The 15624-nt window shown below is 27.8% G+C and overlaps 1 protein-coding gene across 2 annotated transcripts in view; it reads left to right on the top strand.

The window, feature by feature from the left end:
- Window positions 1-15624, top strand: part of mute (muscle wasted) — a 47706-nt gene that overhangs the window by 20715 nt on the left and 11367 nt on the right. For both annotated transcript variants that reach the window (XM_067288462.1, XM_067288461.1), the window contains exons 11-18: window positions 65-227; window positions 928-1060; window positions 3870-4029; window positions 4325-4438; window positions 6878-7753; window positions 10039-10176; window positions 13881-14033; window positions 14608-14789. In XM_067288462.1, the coding sequence (XP_067144563.1) occupies window positions 65-227; window positions 928-1060; window positions 3870-4029; window positions 4325-4438; window positions 6878-7753; window positions 10039-10176; window positions 13881-14033; window positions 14608-14789 (1919 nt within the window). The remainder of the gene's footprint in view (window positions 1-64; window positions 228-927; window positions 1061-3869; window positions 4030-4324; window positions 4439-6877; window positions 7754-10038; window positions 10177-13880; window positions 14034-14607; window positions 14790-15624) is intronic.

Raw genomic sequence — 15624 nt, 5'->3', positions numbered from 1 at the left:
ATAAAGAACCTCTACTTTTTCAAGTATATTTTAATTTTATGATTTTGAAACAATCTATATTTAGGAAGAAATAAATAGATTTGGAAAAAGAGATTTTCCTATTGGCCAAAGATCCGCATTCAATGCATATAATTTAGATGAAGCTTGGAAATTAGTATCTAGAAATAATTTTCTTAATTTATCTAGTAAAGCTTCTACTACTGTTTCTAAAACTGCTAGGAGAGGAAGTAAGTAATTTTGTATATGAGATACTAACTTATGTATTTTTATTTATTTATTCATACAAAAATTAGAAATTTTTAAGGACATAGGATGACTTCCCTTCTAATTAATAAACAATCTCTTTAAAATCAAACTAATATAAGTAGTATAAACAATAAAAACATTATAGAAATATGCAACAAAATAGAAATTAAAAAAAGACAACTATTTTATTACTTAGATGCATATAACATTTTGATGTTTTTTAACTTTTAAAATCATTTATGTAATTTTTCATTTATATTTTTGAAAACAAGTAGATAAATGTAGGAATGAAATTTATCGATTTGTAATGGAACTAAGATATATTCAATTTATCAGTTGTTTGATTGCAGTTGTAGTTAAACGATTGTATATAGTTATAGTTACATGATATCTGATCATATAACTACAACTATAACTATAGTCACTGGTAATCTGAGATCGATTGAAATATCTTAAGTTTGTGTTATTATTTATTGTTAAATTTTTTATGTTACAGACAGATTAATCATCTTTAAAACAATTTGGTATTCTATTTTGTATATCATTCTAGTTTTATAATTTTCAGAGATTTAATTGAATTCAAATTTTTTAAGATCAAAAGGACATGCTAGATTAAAAAATTTTTCTTAAAAATTTATCATATGTGAATTAAATTAACTTGCTTTAAATATTTATTTTCAGCTAACATCAATTTTCATACTAGAAATATAATTGCCAATAGTCGTGTCTTCATGTATCCTGAACTTCTACCTTCTTGTGGATTTTTGTCCTGTACTGAAAAATCAAAAGTGACTTTTACCCAAGCTGAAGATCAGTAATGTATCTTCTACTATAGTTATGATGAAACTTTAAGATTTTTATATATAACAATTATCATCATATTTAATAAAAATATACAATGAAATTGCTTAAATATTCTGTTTAAAAACCTTAAGATTTTTAAAATATAAATTAATATAAACCATTATTATAAATACAGGTAGCCCTCGGTTTATGCCGCAGTCCCGTTCCTAAAAAAGCTGGCGCAAATTGAATCGGTGTAAAATGAACCCATATTTACAGTGAGGTGTAGAGGGTTAGATTCAACATAAGTGAAAAATAAGCAAATAATTTTGTTTATTATTACAATATAATACAAAATACATATATTATAAATTTAATTTTTAAAATGTGTTTTATGATAAAATAAAGTGAAATGTTTTTATTAAAAAATCTTAAGAAAAGCAAATGATATTTTAAAGTTTCGGATCTCTTACATTTTTTGGAAAGAAGTATCCATCTTTAATTGTTTAGATTTTTATTTTCTTTCATTAAGAATTTCGGAATATGATCGAATGAATGCAATGATGCTCCTTTTTGCATTTGCATTTCACTTCCAGTTGTTGTCTAACTCACAAAGTTCATCTGTCAAAATTTCCATAATTGAAAGGATACGCTTTAGATTGGTCGTTTTCGTAACTCCTAGAGTTTCTTCTTCGTTTTCTTCCTTCTCTGTTCATGATTGAATTCTTTGTATAATTCTTCTAAGTCTTCATTCGAGAGTGGTTGATCATAGACTTCTAAAAGTTCTGTCACATCTTCAGCTGTAACATCTTCCAATCCCATATCACACACAAGTCTGGTAATGTCTTCAATTAAGTTCTCCTGATGGGCTACTTCTTCAAAATCATGCATGAATGCTGGCAGAAGTTTACACCAAACTTCATTAGCGAAGTTGAGGCCAAAGTTTTAAATGCAAAAACGTGTACGTCGGACATTCAGCACCATTTTCCTGTAAGCCTAAAACTTTGACAATGGCATTTGGAATGTTGAGCATGATTCCACTGTCTTTCCAAACACCATTGCCAAACTTCTAGGCTTACAGGAAAGCGGCATTGAACGTCCGACATACACGTTTTCACGTTTAAAACTTAGGCCTCAACCTCACTAATTAAGCATTTTGCTGAAACTTCATCCCAAGCTGATTTGAAGTTTTGAATGTTTTTCAAAATATCAAAAGACCTCCAATAATCTTTAACTGTTTTATCTGAACTGTCTAAAACTCTCATCATTTCCATGAATGTATTATGGAGATAATAAGCTTTGAAGGTTGTAATAACCCCCTGATCCATTGGTTGCAAAAGAGACGTATTGGGAAGCATGACATCTAATGGTGTTCTTATTTCTCAAGGTTTTGAAGATGTCCTAGAGCATTGTCCAAGGGAAGAAGTGTCTTGGGTGGTAATTTATTTTCTTCACAAAAGCGAAACACAGTAGGGCAAAAATAACTTGTGTACCAAACTATGAAAACATCTTGTGTGACCCAAGCTTTCTTATTTCAGTTCAAATAAACTGGCAACATGTCTTTATTTAGACCCTTTAAAGCATGTGGTGTCTGTGAATAATACACTAACATCAGTTTTTTTAAGTTTCAAAGATCCTAAAACATTGGCTCCCAACAAGAGTTAATCTATCTTTCGCAACTTTAAAACCTGGAGCGGAATGTTATTCACGAGAAATAAAAGTTTGTGCTGGTAACTTTTTCCAATAAAGCCCAGTCTCATCAACATTAAAGATTAGGTCTGGAGATTAGTAGCCTTATTCTACATAACCCTGAAATTCTTTAGGAAAAGCAGTTGCTGCCACAACATCTACACTTGCTGCTTCACCACATAATTTTACACTATGACAGTTACTTCAGGATTTAAATCTCATAAACCAACCCTTGTTTCCCAAAAAAGTTTCTTTGCTTCCATCTGTCTCTAAGATTATGAAATGTTTATTTTGCTTTTTCAGTTATAGCAGCTTGAGTCAAGAGAATGTTTTTTTTGATTTGCATCATCCACCCATAACGATAACAATTTTTCCATTTTTTCAAAAATTTTACCTCTATTGTAACACGTTTTACATTTACTGCCGTTTACTGTTGAGTAGAGTGTTTAATTTTATCTGCGTTTTTCATAATGGTAGTAACAGTTGATAGAAGTAAGTTCAAAGATCTACAGACACAAGGGCGTGTTTGTCCATTTTTGTTTTTAGAGAGATAGACTGCTCTGCCTTCTTAACATGTTTAGATAACTCTGGTGCACTTCTATTATCTGACATAATAACTCTTCTTTATTCTTGTATACGTGGGCACCTAAACATTTAGTATTTTAATATTTTTATTTATTTTAATGTAAATGTATACATACCCAACAATATTAAACAGAACAAATAAATATATTCAATAAAAATCTTTGTTTTAACGAATGTACAACGTCGCGGCTCAATAAATACATCAACACTGAAACAAAAATCAGTCTAGTATAAGGAGAATCAAGGAATTACACGGTGAAACGGTGAATTGTGCAGCGGCGTTATTGTGAATCGGCGTAAATTGAGCCAGCATAAACTGAAGGTTATCTGTAATTGATTTTAATAAATTAAATAAATTAACCATTAGTTATCATTGCTTTTCAATAATGGGAAGTAAACTGATAGATGAAAAAATAAAAAATTTTCAAGTTTTTAAAATTTTTATTAAAATATATTAAATCATTATTTAATTGAATAATCATTTATCAAATTAATTTAAAAACTTAATTGAATAAATATTTATTATTTATTTAATGAAACTGAATTAATTATTTTTATTTTTACAGTTTAATTGCTTTAGGATTAGAGCAGTTTCAACCTCTTCAAGGTTTCAGTACCATTCATTTGATAAAGACCTTAATGCTGCCTCCAAAAACAGAAAGCCAAATTCGTTTTCGAATCAAAAATGTGAAAAGTGCCCAGTTTACTAAGGATAATCCAATAAAAGTAAGTGTTCAAATAAATTTATATATTATAATTATTTTCTTTTTGTCCTATATTTTAATTAATCTTCTTAATAGCTATTTTTAATTTGCTATAAATTAAAAACAACTGTTAAGCTATTATAAATATTGGTTTAATAAAATCTTAGTGAACTTACCAATTGAAAACTATGATCTGATAAATCTTTAAAACTTATAGCAAATTAAAAATAGCTGTTAAGAAGATAAAATTTATATATTTTCACATCAATACAATTAATTTTGTTGAATTGTACTAATGAAATCTGTTTTGATTTTAGTATTATTTTAAGCACAATAAGGCTCCAGCAATTAATCAAACCATCAGATCATTTAATCCAGACTTAATAATATCTCCAAGTGAACAACCTTCAGAATTATTGCCAGAATGGATGGTATTAATTTTTTTTATTAAATTTGAATAGTAGCATGTTTTTATTTTGACATATATTTTTCTTTTAAGTATTAGAGTTTTAAATATATAAATCTTATATTGTTTAATGTCATATCAATTTCACATTTTTCTTTGCATAATGTATCTGCAATTCTCTTCTTATTTAAATAATAATTATAAAATAAAACAATAATTAGACTGCAGTGGTAAAAAAATTAAAAAATTCTAATGATATATAAAAGCTTTCAGTAAATTTTTATGAAATATGTTTTCAGTAATATGTTTATGAAATTAAAAGAATATTAGAAATAAATTAATTTAAGTTAATGATAAACAAAATGAAGATATCAAAAATTCATATTCCTGGAATTAAAATGATCAAAAAACGGATATAATTACTTTGTTAATCAATACTTGGGCATCATCTGCATGCCAGCCCTAACACATTTACTAAGTTTTTATTACTTTTTCACTATTAAATTAAAGTAAAACATTATTAGAAACGTGGTTTAAATGTTTCTAAATTCCATAATAATAAATTCTGCAGAAAGTTTTTACTAAATATTATTATAAAAAACTTTAGCAGATTGAGTAGTTACTCACGTTAAAACTTTTGCTTTTATGCGAAGAAATTAATTTTAAGCTAGTGATACGATATTAATATAATAACACTAGTTATTATTATCTTATATATCATCCAGAAGTAATTCTTCATCTTATTGTTATGAAATTTATAATAATTAATTAGCAATAACATACTTTCAATATAGTTTAAAAAGTTCCATTGGGGAAATTTTGAACTAAAGTTTACAAAACGTACAAGATACTCAAAAACTGTTGACAAAGAAAAATTGCAGGAAGAAATTGTAAAAAATCAATGAATAACACACAGTACACTATATATAACCAAACACACCAAAAATAAAGCAAAAACAGCACTGAAAAAAAATACAAACATAATGTGAGAGTGAGAGATCACTTCGACACATAATAGATTGCATTTATGCTTTGAGTACATTTTTTTACTGTGTGCAGTTCAAGCTTTGAAGCATTATTTGAACTCTGAGACATATTTTTGTAAAATTTTGTGTTCAAACTCTGAAGCATTCAAAGTTAAAGTTGTTCAAAGTATGAAGTACCACTGTAGTTAATTTTATTTTGAATAAAAATGATAGTGTTTTTATTTGTGCCAGTATAATATATATATATATAGGATTTAATTTAGTTTTCTACATTTGTTTATGAAATGGATATACAAGGAACAAAATTAAACTTTTAAAAGTTTTTTAAAATGTTTACTTCAAATGTTTTGGATTACTTTCAAATCTCTTTAACTATACTGCATATTTAAATAACTTTGGAGCAATATTTCAAATATAAATTCAGATTATTAATATTACATTATATATCATGTTTAATTTCAATTCATGTTCAATTATGAAAAATATAATAATTAATACAGGTATTCCTCACTTTACGATCGAGTTCCGTTCCGACGACTACATCGTTAAGCGAATTGGTCGATAAGCGAGGAGCTTGCGCCGGGAATATAGGATTGTTGTAAAATTATACAAATTATGCAACAAACTTCAAATTTATTCATAAAAGGCTATTATAGTATGCTATTAGCCTATTATAGTACTATAAAACCAGTGGCGTAGCGAACATAACTGGCACTCGGGGCACAACACTTTATTGGCGCCCCCCTCCAGAAACATATAGTTTGTCTTGGAGATTATTTTGGCGCTCTTCTGCGAGTGGCACCCAGTGCATGATAGACCCCCTTGCAACGCCATTGTATAAGTCAATTATAGTATGTGCAAGCCTATTATAGTACGCTTAGTGCGCATGTCACCATTCGCCACTGATCGACACTCAAGCCGAGAAAGGGGATTTCCCAAATTGCAGGTCGAAACTCGATTGGTCGTAAGTGCGAGTGGTCGTTAAGCAGATAGATCGTAAAGTGAGGAGTACCTGTATAATAAATGAAACAAATTTATTTTTATTTTATTATAATTATAGTTATTTTTTTCAATTATTTAGATAGACTTCAATTATATATAATTCAAAACTGATATGTTAAATTTGTATTTAATAATCAATATTTTATTAAATATTCATGATAAATGAAAATAAATCGTAAAGTTTGAAATCATTTTTAAATCATAATTTAAAGTTAATTTGGCTTTTTATATATCCATTCTGTAAGAAACAAATAGGTAAATAAAATAATTATGTATTAATTATAGATTTTTTTAAATATGATTTATATTAAGTTTAAAATGAAAAGAGATTCTAAATATTTTACAACATTTCAACACTAAATATTTATTTTCTTTAACATTTAATTTTTAGTTCAAAGTAATAAAATCCAAAATAATATAGAATTATTATTTTTAATGAATTTATTATTGTTAATAATATAATTCTATTTTAATAGAAACCATTCATGCAAAGACATTCTACAGTTATTGCACCATTACCAATAGTTGTCTCTGGTTCTCAAAATGTCAGAACATCACCTGTATATGTAAAAATTTCTCCATCTACTATTGTCTCATCTCATCAGTTTATGAAAACTACTGTTACTTCTCCTATTACTAAGACTCCAGAAAAAAGAAAATATAATCCCATATTACCCCGTCCAACTGTTTCTTCTTATGGAACTTCACGTAATCTACAGAAACATATTTCACCTTTAAAGCAGATTTCTCCAATTTTGAAAAAATATAGTTTTCAAAGAAGAGTTCTGCCTAGACTCCAATTTCCTTCTAGTCCAATTAAAAAAACGACAGATAAAAAATCCCATAAAAGCGTAAATGTAAAACTGAATTTTAATAAATCTGAAACAGATTCTAAAGTGTGTTTTTCTCCTAAAGAAGATCCAACTTTGACTAAACCAGAAAAACCAGAAACTGTTTCAAAAGAAAATAATCCTGAAAAAACGCAAATAGAAAATACTGGTAATACTGATGCTTCGTGTGAATTATCTGATAAAATGACCAATAATAATATAGAAAGAAGTGTCATTGAAAATTCTATAGAACCTTTAGAAACGGATATTCTACAACACGAAATGGATGGAATAACTGAAATTGAATCTCACTGTGATATTGATATTACTGAAGAAAATGGAGAAGGAGAAGTTGAAGATGAAGTTATTGATGATGAATCTGATTTGGCTGCGTTAATGGCAGCAAGTACAACAATATGTAAAAAACAGCATCCATTAATAAAAAAGAAAAATAAACAACAAAAAGAATTGGAATCAACATTAGCATTATTAGCACCTGATTTATTAGAATTAGATCCAAAGGTAAGTTACGAAATGGATAAAATACATTTAAAGCATATTTAGAAAATCAATGTTTTTATATTGACTCTCATGGTGTAAGAAACAAACTTATCTTGGTTTTAATTGATTTATGTAACTAATTCGAACATTTGAATTACAGCTTACCTTTATATAAAATTAAAGGTAATAAAATAATACAATATCAATTATCTGATATTATTTTAACAGACAATTACTGCTTTAACTGTGAGATTTAAAAAATTTTAAATGTTAAAATATATATACAACTAGATAATTATGTCAAGAATGGGAATAATCATTAAAACATTAATGTCTTTTGGCTATTAATAGTAGACTATTGTATATATACAATTTACCATAATGAACAATGTACTTTCTTTACACAGTGTTTGACTTTAATTCCATAAATCAAAACATGCAGTTTATTTTCTCTTCAATTGTCTCAATTTGAGGTCACTAATGGGATCTATAAATAAAATAAAATAAATTATTTCTATATTGTTAAAATTAAACTTCAAAAGTTAGGCTCTTAAATACTATTTACTACTTAATTTTAACATTTGTACATGTTTAGTTATTGAAGATTAAAATTACATAGACTTTAAGACCACTTGTATATAAACTAGTCTAATATTAATAGCCAAAAACATCTGTTGATCTATAACAAATTTTATTCACTGGAAAATTAACATGCCTTATGAAACTTTTTTTTTGTCTAGAATAACTTTTTAAAATTTTTATATGATAGTCTTCACTAAAGATTTTCTATGTCCCTTGAAATTTTTCAAGATTCATCTTTCAAAGCAGTAAGATGGGCTTTACTTTTAGGCATGTTTCCTCTTACATTTTCAAAAATCTAATTTGTTTCAGAAGTTCCCAATAGAATTCAGATTTGGCTTCAAACTAGACTGAACAATTTTATTTTTTAAGCTTATATTTTCAAATCGGTCTGTCAGATATAAGCTATATGTCATAGAACATTGTTCTTTAATAAAGTTATCAGTCATCCATAAAATGCCCCACAAAAATAACGTGCAATTGTTTTGAATAGCTTGTAGGCATTGGAATTTATAGTTTTCGTAATTTTATCGTAGACCATGTTTGATTTGGATAAAAAGAATTACAGTTGATGACCAAACTGTAAAATAATAAACCTCAGATTGTCATGCTGCCTAGAATATTAATGTTAGATAATAAATTTTTTAATGTTCTCATTTATTTAGATATTTAATATATTTTATTTAGAATGCTGAATAGCATTAGTGATTTAGCTGCAAGGGGCAATGTTTCCCACACTTATATTCTTCTGTCCTCTTTCTTTGCCATCATCATCTGCTCTTCCACTTAAATTTAAAACTAATCAATGTAAAAAAAAGAAATGAAACAAGCAGTCGACCACATGATGAAACAGAAAAACAGATACAACAGACTCAATACTATGCTACACGAACAGCCACAAAGTAGAGAAGAATAAAATTCATTTGTTCTTGTTCGGCCTTTTCTTTATTATTGAGCATTGTCATATATACTACTGGTTTGCATATGGCTTTCATATATGTAAGGAGCTGCCACATTGGTATGGCATTGCACAATGATGTGTTGCTACTTATTATGGGCTCGAGTGTTTTTACGGTAGCCTACCCACCTATGCAAGCTATTAGCCATGCAAGTGATTCAGACTCAGAAATTTCTGGTCACATTCCTGAGCATGTATGTTAAAAATTTTTTAAAGATATTTATATATCTAAGTATATTCAAAGGCAGTAATGGTCTGGCCATTTCTTATTGTTGTGAAGCAGGATGACTTTTTGCAAGAGGAGTCCTGTGTGTTTCAACTTTATTGCTTTGTGCAGCCATGATAGAATTTTGCAATAGCATTCTGAGTTGATCATTGTATGTGGTGGCATAAAGTTAACTAACAGCGATTGATGCAGTGGAGATTATGGTGTGTGCCTGACCTGGTCTCAGTTTATCCCAAATCTGCAAAACAAATCATAAAATAAATTTCAGTTCATCAACTTTAAATTCTCTCTCTCTCTCTCTCTCTCTAAAATTACTAATTAATGTGTCTAGTTTAAATTATCTAATAATTAATTAGCATTTATTTTTAGATGAAATACACAAAATAAAAATAGAATTTCAAATATAAATTGAAAATTCTTTTGATAATTTAAAAATGAAAATATTTCTAAATATGTAAATTTAATTTTAATTAAATAAAATTGCAGCATAATATATATATATATATTTTAAACAGTTTTATAAATTTATTTATTTATTGATAGAAGGAAGAAAGAGAAACAATGTTTGTACAGTCGTATCTTATGAAAGCAAAAGACTTATTGAAAGATGATGTGGAAACATACGAAAATTTTTTGAGAACTTTATGTGAATTTGAAAACAGTAATAAAACACCAGTTCAGGTATTTAGAATTATTTGAATTAAAAAAATAAATAAATATAGTGATTAATAATTAAGAAGTTTTATATTAATCATATTTAAATTTAATTCTATGGATTTTATATTTTCAATTGGATAAGAAAATCATTCTTAAGTTATTAATCAAATATTTTTAAAAGAAGAATTTTTTTAATTATTTTATTTAAATAATTTTGAAAAATAATTAATTACTAAATTTTTCACTTTTTATAATAAATTTTTATAAATTTAAAATAAAAGTTGTCAAATATCAGTGAATTCATACGAGTAATGATTTTATTTTGTGTTGATAATTCATCAATATGCTAAAATTTCTTTTGCAGGGCATTATGTACATGAAAACCAAAACAACAGTAGCAAAGACTCTAACATTACAGACCACAATCACATGAATTACTATACTCTACAAAGTACTCACTTCATACACACAAGTACTCACTTTATATCTCACAGAAAAATATATCATCACATCTATTTTTCCAACTTCCACCAATAGTCAGTAGTTATTGACTATTGTTTACCAATCTATGCATTTACAGTTTCTAGTCTTAACTACTACTGAAAATTTACTTTATTTTTAATAAAATTTCTAATTTGCCTTACACTAATTATGGTGAGGTTGCTAGATTTACACTATGATAAAATATCAAGAACTTTTTTCAGAGGTGTTCATAACTTGTACCTCATTGAACATCTTTTTTACTGTGCTATACATTGTTTTAAGCTTGTTGTAAACATTTTGCATATGGGATCCACAGTTAAAAACCATTGTTTTGTTTTTTAATCATTTTTATTGCTTTCAATCCTCTTTTGCTGTTTTATATTTCTTATTTTTCCAATTATTTTAGTATTTAATGCATTCTCAGTTTTTAGGATGCTCTTTTTATTTTATAGCTTTTATATTTCATTACATTTTTACATGCAGCATTTGTAGATTACCGAAAGGCATTTGACAGCATCTTGCAATCAGGATCAGTGCATACACTACATCTACACAAAATACTTTTAACCCGCATTTTTAGAAAACAGGACAGCACATACGTGGATAATGTACTTATTATACCCTTTCTTGCACAGGCATTATAACACATACATTACACTAAGAAGGTTGCCATACTAAACACGTCACATAGTCAGGAAATTCTTAAATACATACAAACACAAACAACACATAAACAAAACATATATTCTCTGTTATTTATGCCTTGACTTTGGCCCAACAAACGACTATGCACCAGTACTATAAAGGATGCATTTTAACAACACCTCATAATAATAATAATAACAATGAATTCATTTGATACTTATAGTTACGAAATTTATTATAAACCTTTTCAAAGATATTTATTTATAAAATTAAAATATTCCTAAAAATAATTCATAATTTGAGTATTGTATTGGTCATTCTGTAATATCTTCTGTTTGCTAAACAAAAAACAGAAATAAGTAAGACAAAAACCTTTCACACTTTGTTTCTAGCAGTTTAATCACTAAGTACAAACGTTTTTGGCCGTTTTGAATGGCCTTCTTCAGGTACAATAAGGTTGGTTGGAACATCGGTTAGCAGATATTTAAATGACATCACTGTTTACAAAGGTTTCTTCTTACTAGTGACGTCATTGCTAATAAAGTTTAAAAGATATCGACATTGTTAATTATCTTTTGAGTTTAACCAAGATGTGTGAATGACTATTGATGATAAGATAATTGTTAAAAATGGAAAATAAAAGGTGGGATTTCATGAAGCACATCATTAATGCTAGAGCAATGGGTAGAAGCTCTACGGATTAGAGCTCTGTAAGTGGATATTTTATAAGTAAATGGGTCATTCAAGGTTGTGAGGGGATGAAGAAAGATTGAAGATTAGGCTTATGGTATACCTTAGTGGCTATACAACCCTGATTCAGGTAAATATTGAGGTCAAGGAAATGGACCATCTTATCATCCTGTTGGTCTAACTTTAACTTAAGCCAAAATGGATTGTTATTGACAGTCTGCAGTACTCTATCAATATCTGGCTTGGATCTCCAAATAATAAGAATATCATCGACATAACGCGTGTAAAGTATGATTTCTGTGTTGAAGGATTCTAGGACTTGGCTATCTAATTTTCTAACAACTAATTCACAGAGGTCTCCAGATAGAGGGCTAGCCATTGGAACCTCTCTTTTTTGAAGATAGATTTGTTGGTTGAAGGTGAAAAAAGAGGTGTAGCACATAAGGTGGGCTAGTTTTAAAATCTGCTTGTGGTGTTTAGGTCTGGGTGGAACAGCTTGGAAGAGGAAATCTCTAAGGGCACAGAAGCACGATTCCAATTTAATGGAAGGATACATAGCTTCAAAGTCTAGAACTGTAATAAATTCTTGATCTGTTAAAGCAATATTTTGTAATTTAGCGACGAGTTCACGAGTGTTCAAAATGGTGTAGCTATATTCTTTCAAATGGTCTCTGAGGAGCTCATGTAAACCCTTCTCAATGGGTAGCATTGAGGATCTTGATTTGCCCACCAATTGATTTCTCCATTCAGCCATATTTGCCTGGTTTATGGGTTTTAGCATAGCCAAATAGCCTTGGTATCTCAGGTGATTGCATTGTGGCATTTCCTAATTGGAGGTGTTTAACTAGTGGTGAACTGGTAAATCTAGTAACCCTATTATGGAGTTTGTCTAAATATCCTTCTTCTATTTTTTGGCATTCTGCAGAGCCGATGTATTCTTCGAGCAGCTTAATGTATGTATGTTTCTTCATAAGTGTTTCTGCTTTTATCTGCCTTAGTAAGGGTGACATTGTTAGCCTGGAGTCATTTCTTACTTTTACTTACGTTTGTCCAAACTCCTTGTCTCTGTCATCAATTTCTTTAATTCTTTTGCTGAGAGCTATATTCCACCTAAAGAAATTCTTATGTTGAGCCTTTATGGGCAAAAGCAGCTTTTCGATATTCAGAACAATAGTATGCGCTGAGATCTTCATAGTTTTTGGAGCAAACATAGGTCCAAATTTGAATGCTTGAACTAATTCTAATTCTTCCGGTGGTTTAATATTGTCCCAGCAAATTAGAGGATTTTTTAGCTTGTTTTTGCGTGACTTCTTTTGGTTTTTCATGATCCAACACATTTTTTGGCATATTTCTTGTGTAATGATTGTTGAACTTGTTCTTGCAGGCCTTGCCAAAATTCCAAATAGCAATGACTCTAACTCTGTCAAATATTAAAATAACAATGAAAAATAAAGTTTTTCTCGAATCAAATAAGCATTTTTATCTAATAAAAACATTCTTTAGAAAACTATGCTAGTCATTCTTAGTTTTCATATTCAAGTTTTAATAGTGAAAAAAAGAGATTAATGAGAGGTTATTTAAGTATCTCTGTAGATCTTTTCTATAATTTGTATGTAATATATCTTATACAATACAATTATATTATAAAATTAATATCATTTTAAATAAAGAGATGCATAAAGTTTTATTAAAAAATAGGATATGAAGAAAATCTTTAATAAAATTTGTTAACTGTTCTATATATAAATAAATTAAAGAAGATTTGATAAAATGAAAGAAATAGAGATGACTATTACACATTTAAAGAAAGAAATCTATTAATTTTTTATTTATATAAAACTATTTACAATTTTTATTAAACAATAAATAGATATGAACCTAATGAAAATAATTTATTCTAAATTTTTCAGTTATTTGAAACTATCAATATGCTCTTAAATGGTTATCCTACTTTGGTTGAAGATTTTGTGGGATTTTTGCTTCCCGAACAAGCTAGAGACTGTGGAAAAATGGCTGAATATTTCACACTAAACAAAATAAGAATGTTCCTCAGAAAATTAGAGGTATGTTTTATTTATTTTTCATGTTTTAACAAGTGGCACATACACAAACAACATGTTTAGTTTTATTTTTTGCCTTAAGATATAAATTATTTCCAATATTTTTTAGAATATAGGAATTATAAAGATATCGTGATTTTGACAATATGCTATAGTAATATTTATTGAATACATTAAAAAATAAAATATACCAATTATTATATTAAAAAAAATTTGAAAATGTTTTGTAAGGTCTTTGTTATAATACAGTTTTTTGTTTTAAAATTTATTTATTTAGAAATATTCACTACGGCTAGTTTTCAAACTGCATAATTAATTATTTTTTAATATTTAAGTTATTTTTATGTAACTAATGTTCCTGTATGATAGTTATTTATTAAATAATAATTAAGAAGCATGCCTTAAAGCAATAATTATTTCTACATTCAAAGAAATAAAGTTAGTTATTTATTTTTAATTTGAATTAATATTTATTGATTTTATTAAAGATGAAAATATTATTATATTATAAAAATAATATCATTTTTTAAAAAAGTTTAAATTTAGTCAATAAAATTGGACTTTCACTTTAACTTAGGTACATTTTGGTCCGCAACCACAATATATTCAGAGGATATTGAAAACTCTTAGTCATTTACAGTGGCAAAGAAACCTACATTCATCAAATATTAGAACTGCTCTACAACCCTTATTTAGAGGACAAAATCATTTATTAGAAGAATTTCTGCAACTGTTGCCTGATGAACCACCACCTGAAAGGTAATGAAGATATTGTAGATCAATTGATGAGCAAGCTTTTTGGATGTGGGTCATAAGGGAATTTCATTGGCTTCCAGCAGAATGCATACATTTTTTCTTATTATTAATGTTTGTGAGATATTTAATTACTACAGAGATTTGGCATTATATATTGAATTTTTGAGTGAGAAAAGTCTGATTTTATCGCTGGTCAGATTGATCTGCAATGAGTGTAATTGAAGCTGACTAAATAATCTATAGTGTGCTAGTACCTTGTGTTAGCTACTCAATCAAAACAAAGAAAAAACTTGCTTATGCTCTCTCTCTCTCTTCTCTCTCTCAGTAATGTTTTATAAATAAGCAATGTAAACAGTTTTAAATTCAAGAACTGAAATGATTTAGGTCAAAATATATTAATATATTTACTTAAATCTAGATGCACCTTAATTTCTACACACTCACCCATGTATTTATTTAATAGAAAACTTGAGACAAATTTGTCAATAGAATCAGTATATATTGCAAATAAAATAAGTCATATATTGCTGTATTCTATGGTATTGAAATTAGAACTTCATTATTTATCATTAGTGTTGATTGGAAGAGTCTTGTTAGACTCTTCCAATCAACACTAATGTTATTTTAGTCATATTCCTGAGTATTAATTTTAGTTTTAGTGAACTAAAATAGTGGTAATCAACACTGGATTTGATGTTCATGTCTTTCCATATACAGTCATACTGAGTGCTGTTTAAGGCATTGGAGCTGCAATATTTCTTGAAAAAGTGTTCCGTAACTTTTTCTGGGATTTTCATTCCAAATACTTACAAAATTATTATAATAGAGTAATGAATTG

Source organism: Centruroides vittatus, unplaced genomic scaffold, assembly GCF_030686945.1.
Source record: "Centruroides vittatus isolate TY-2023 unplaced genomic scaffold, ASM3068694v2 scaffold_861, whole genome shotgun sequence".
NCBI lineage: Eukaryota > Metazoa > Arthropoda > Arachnida > Scorpiones > Buthidae > Centruroides > Centruroides vittatus.
The sequence above is the reverse complement of the archived record's forward strand: the minus strand, read 5'-3'. Positions and strand labels throughout refer to the sequence as shown.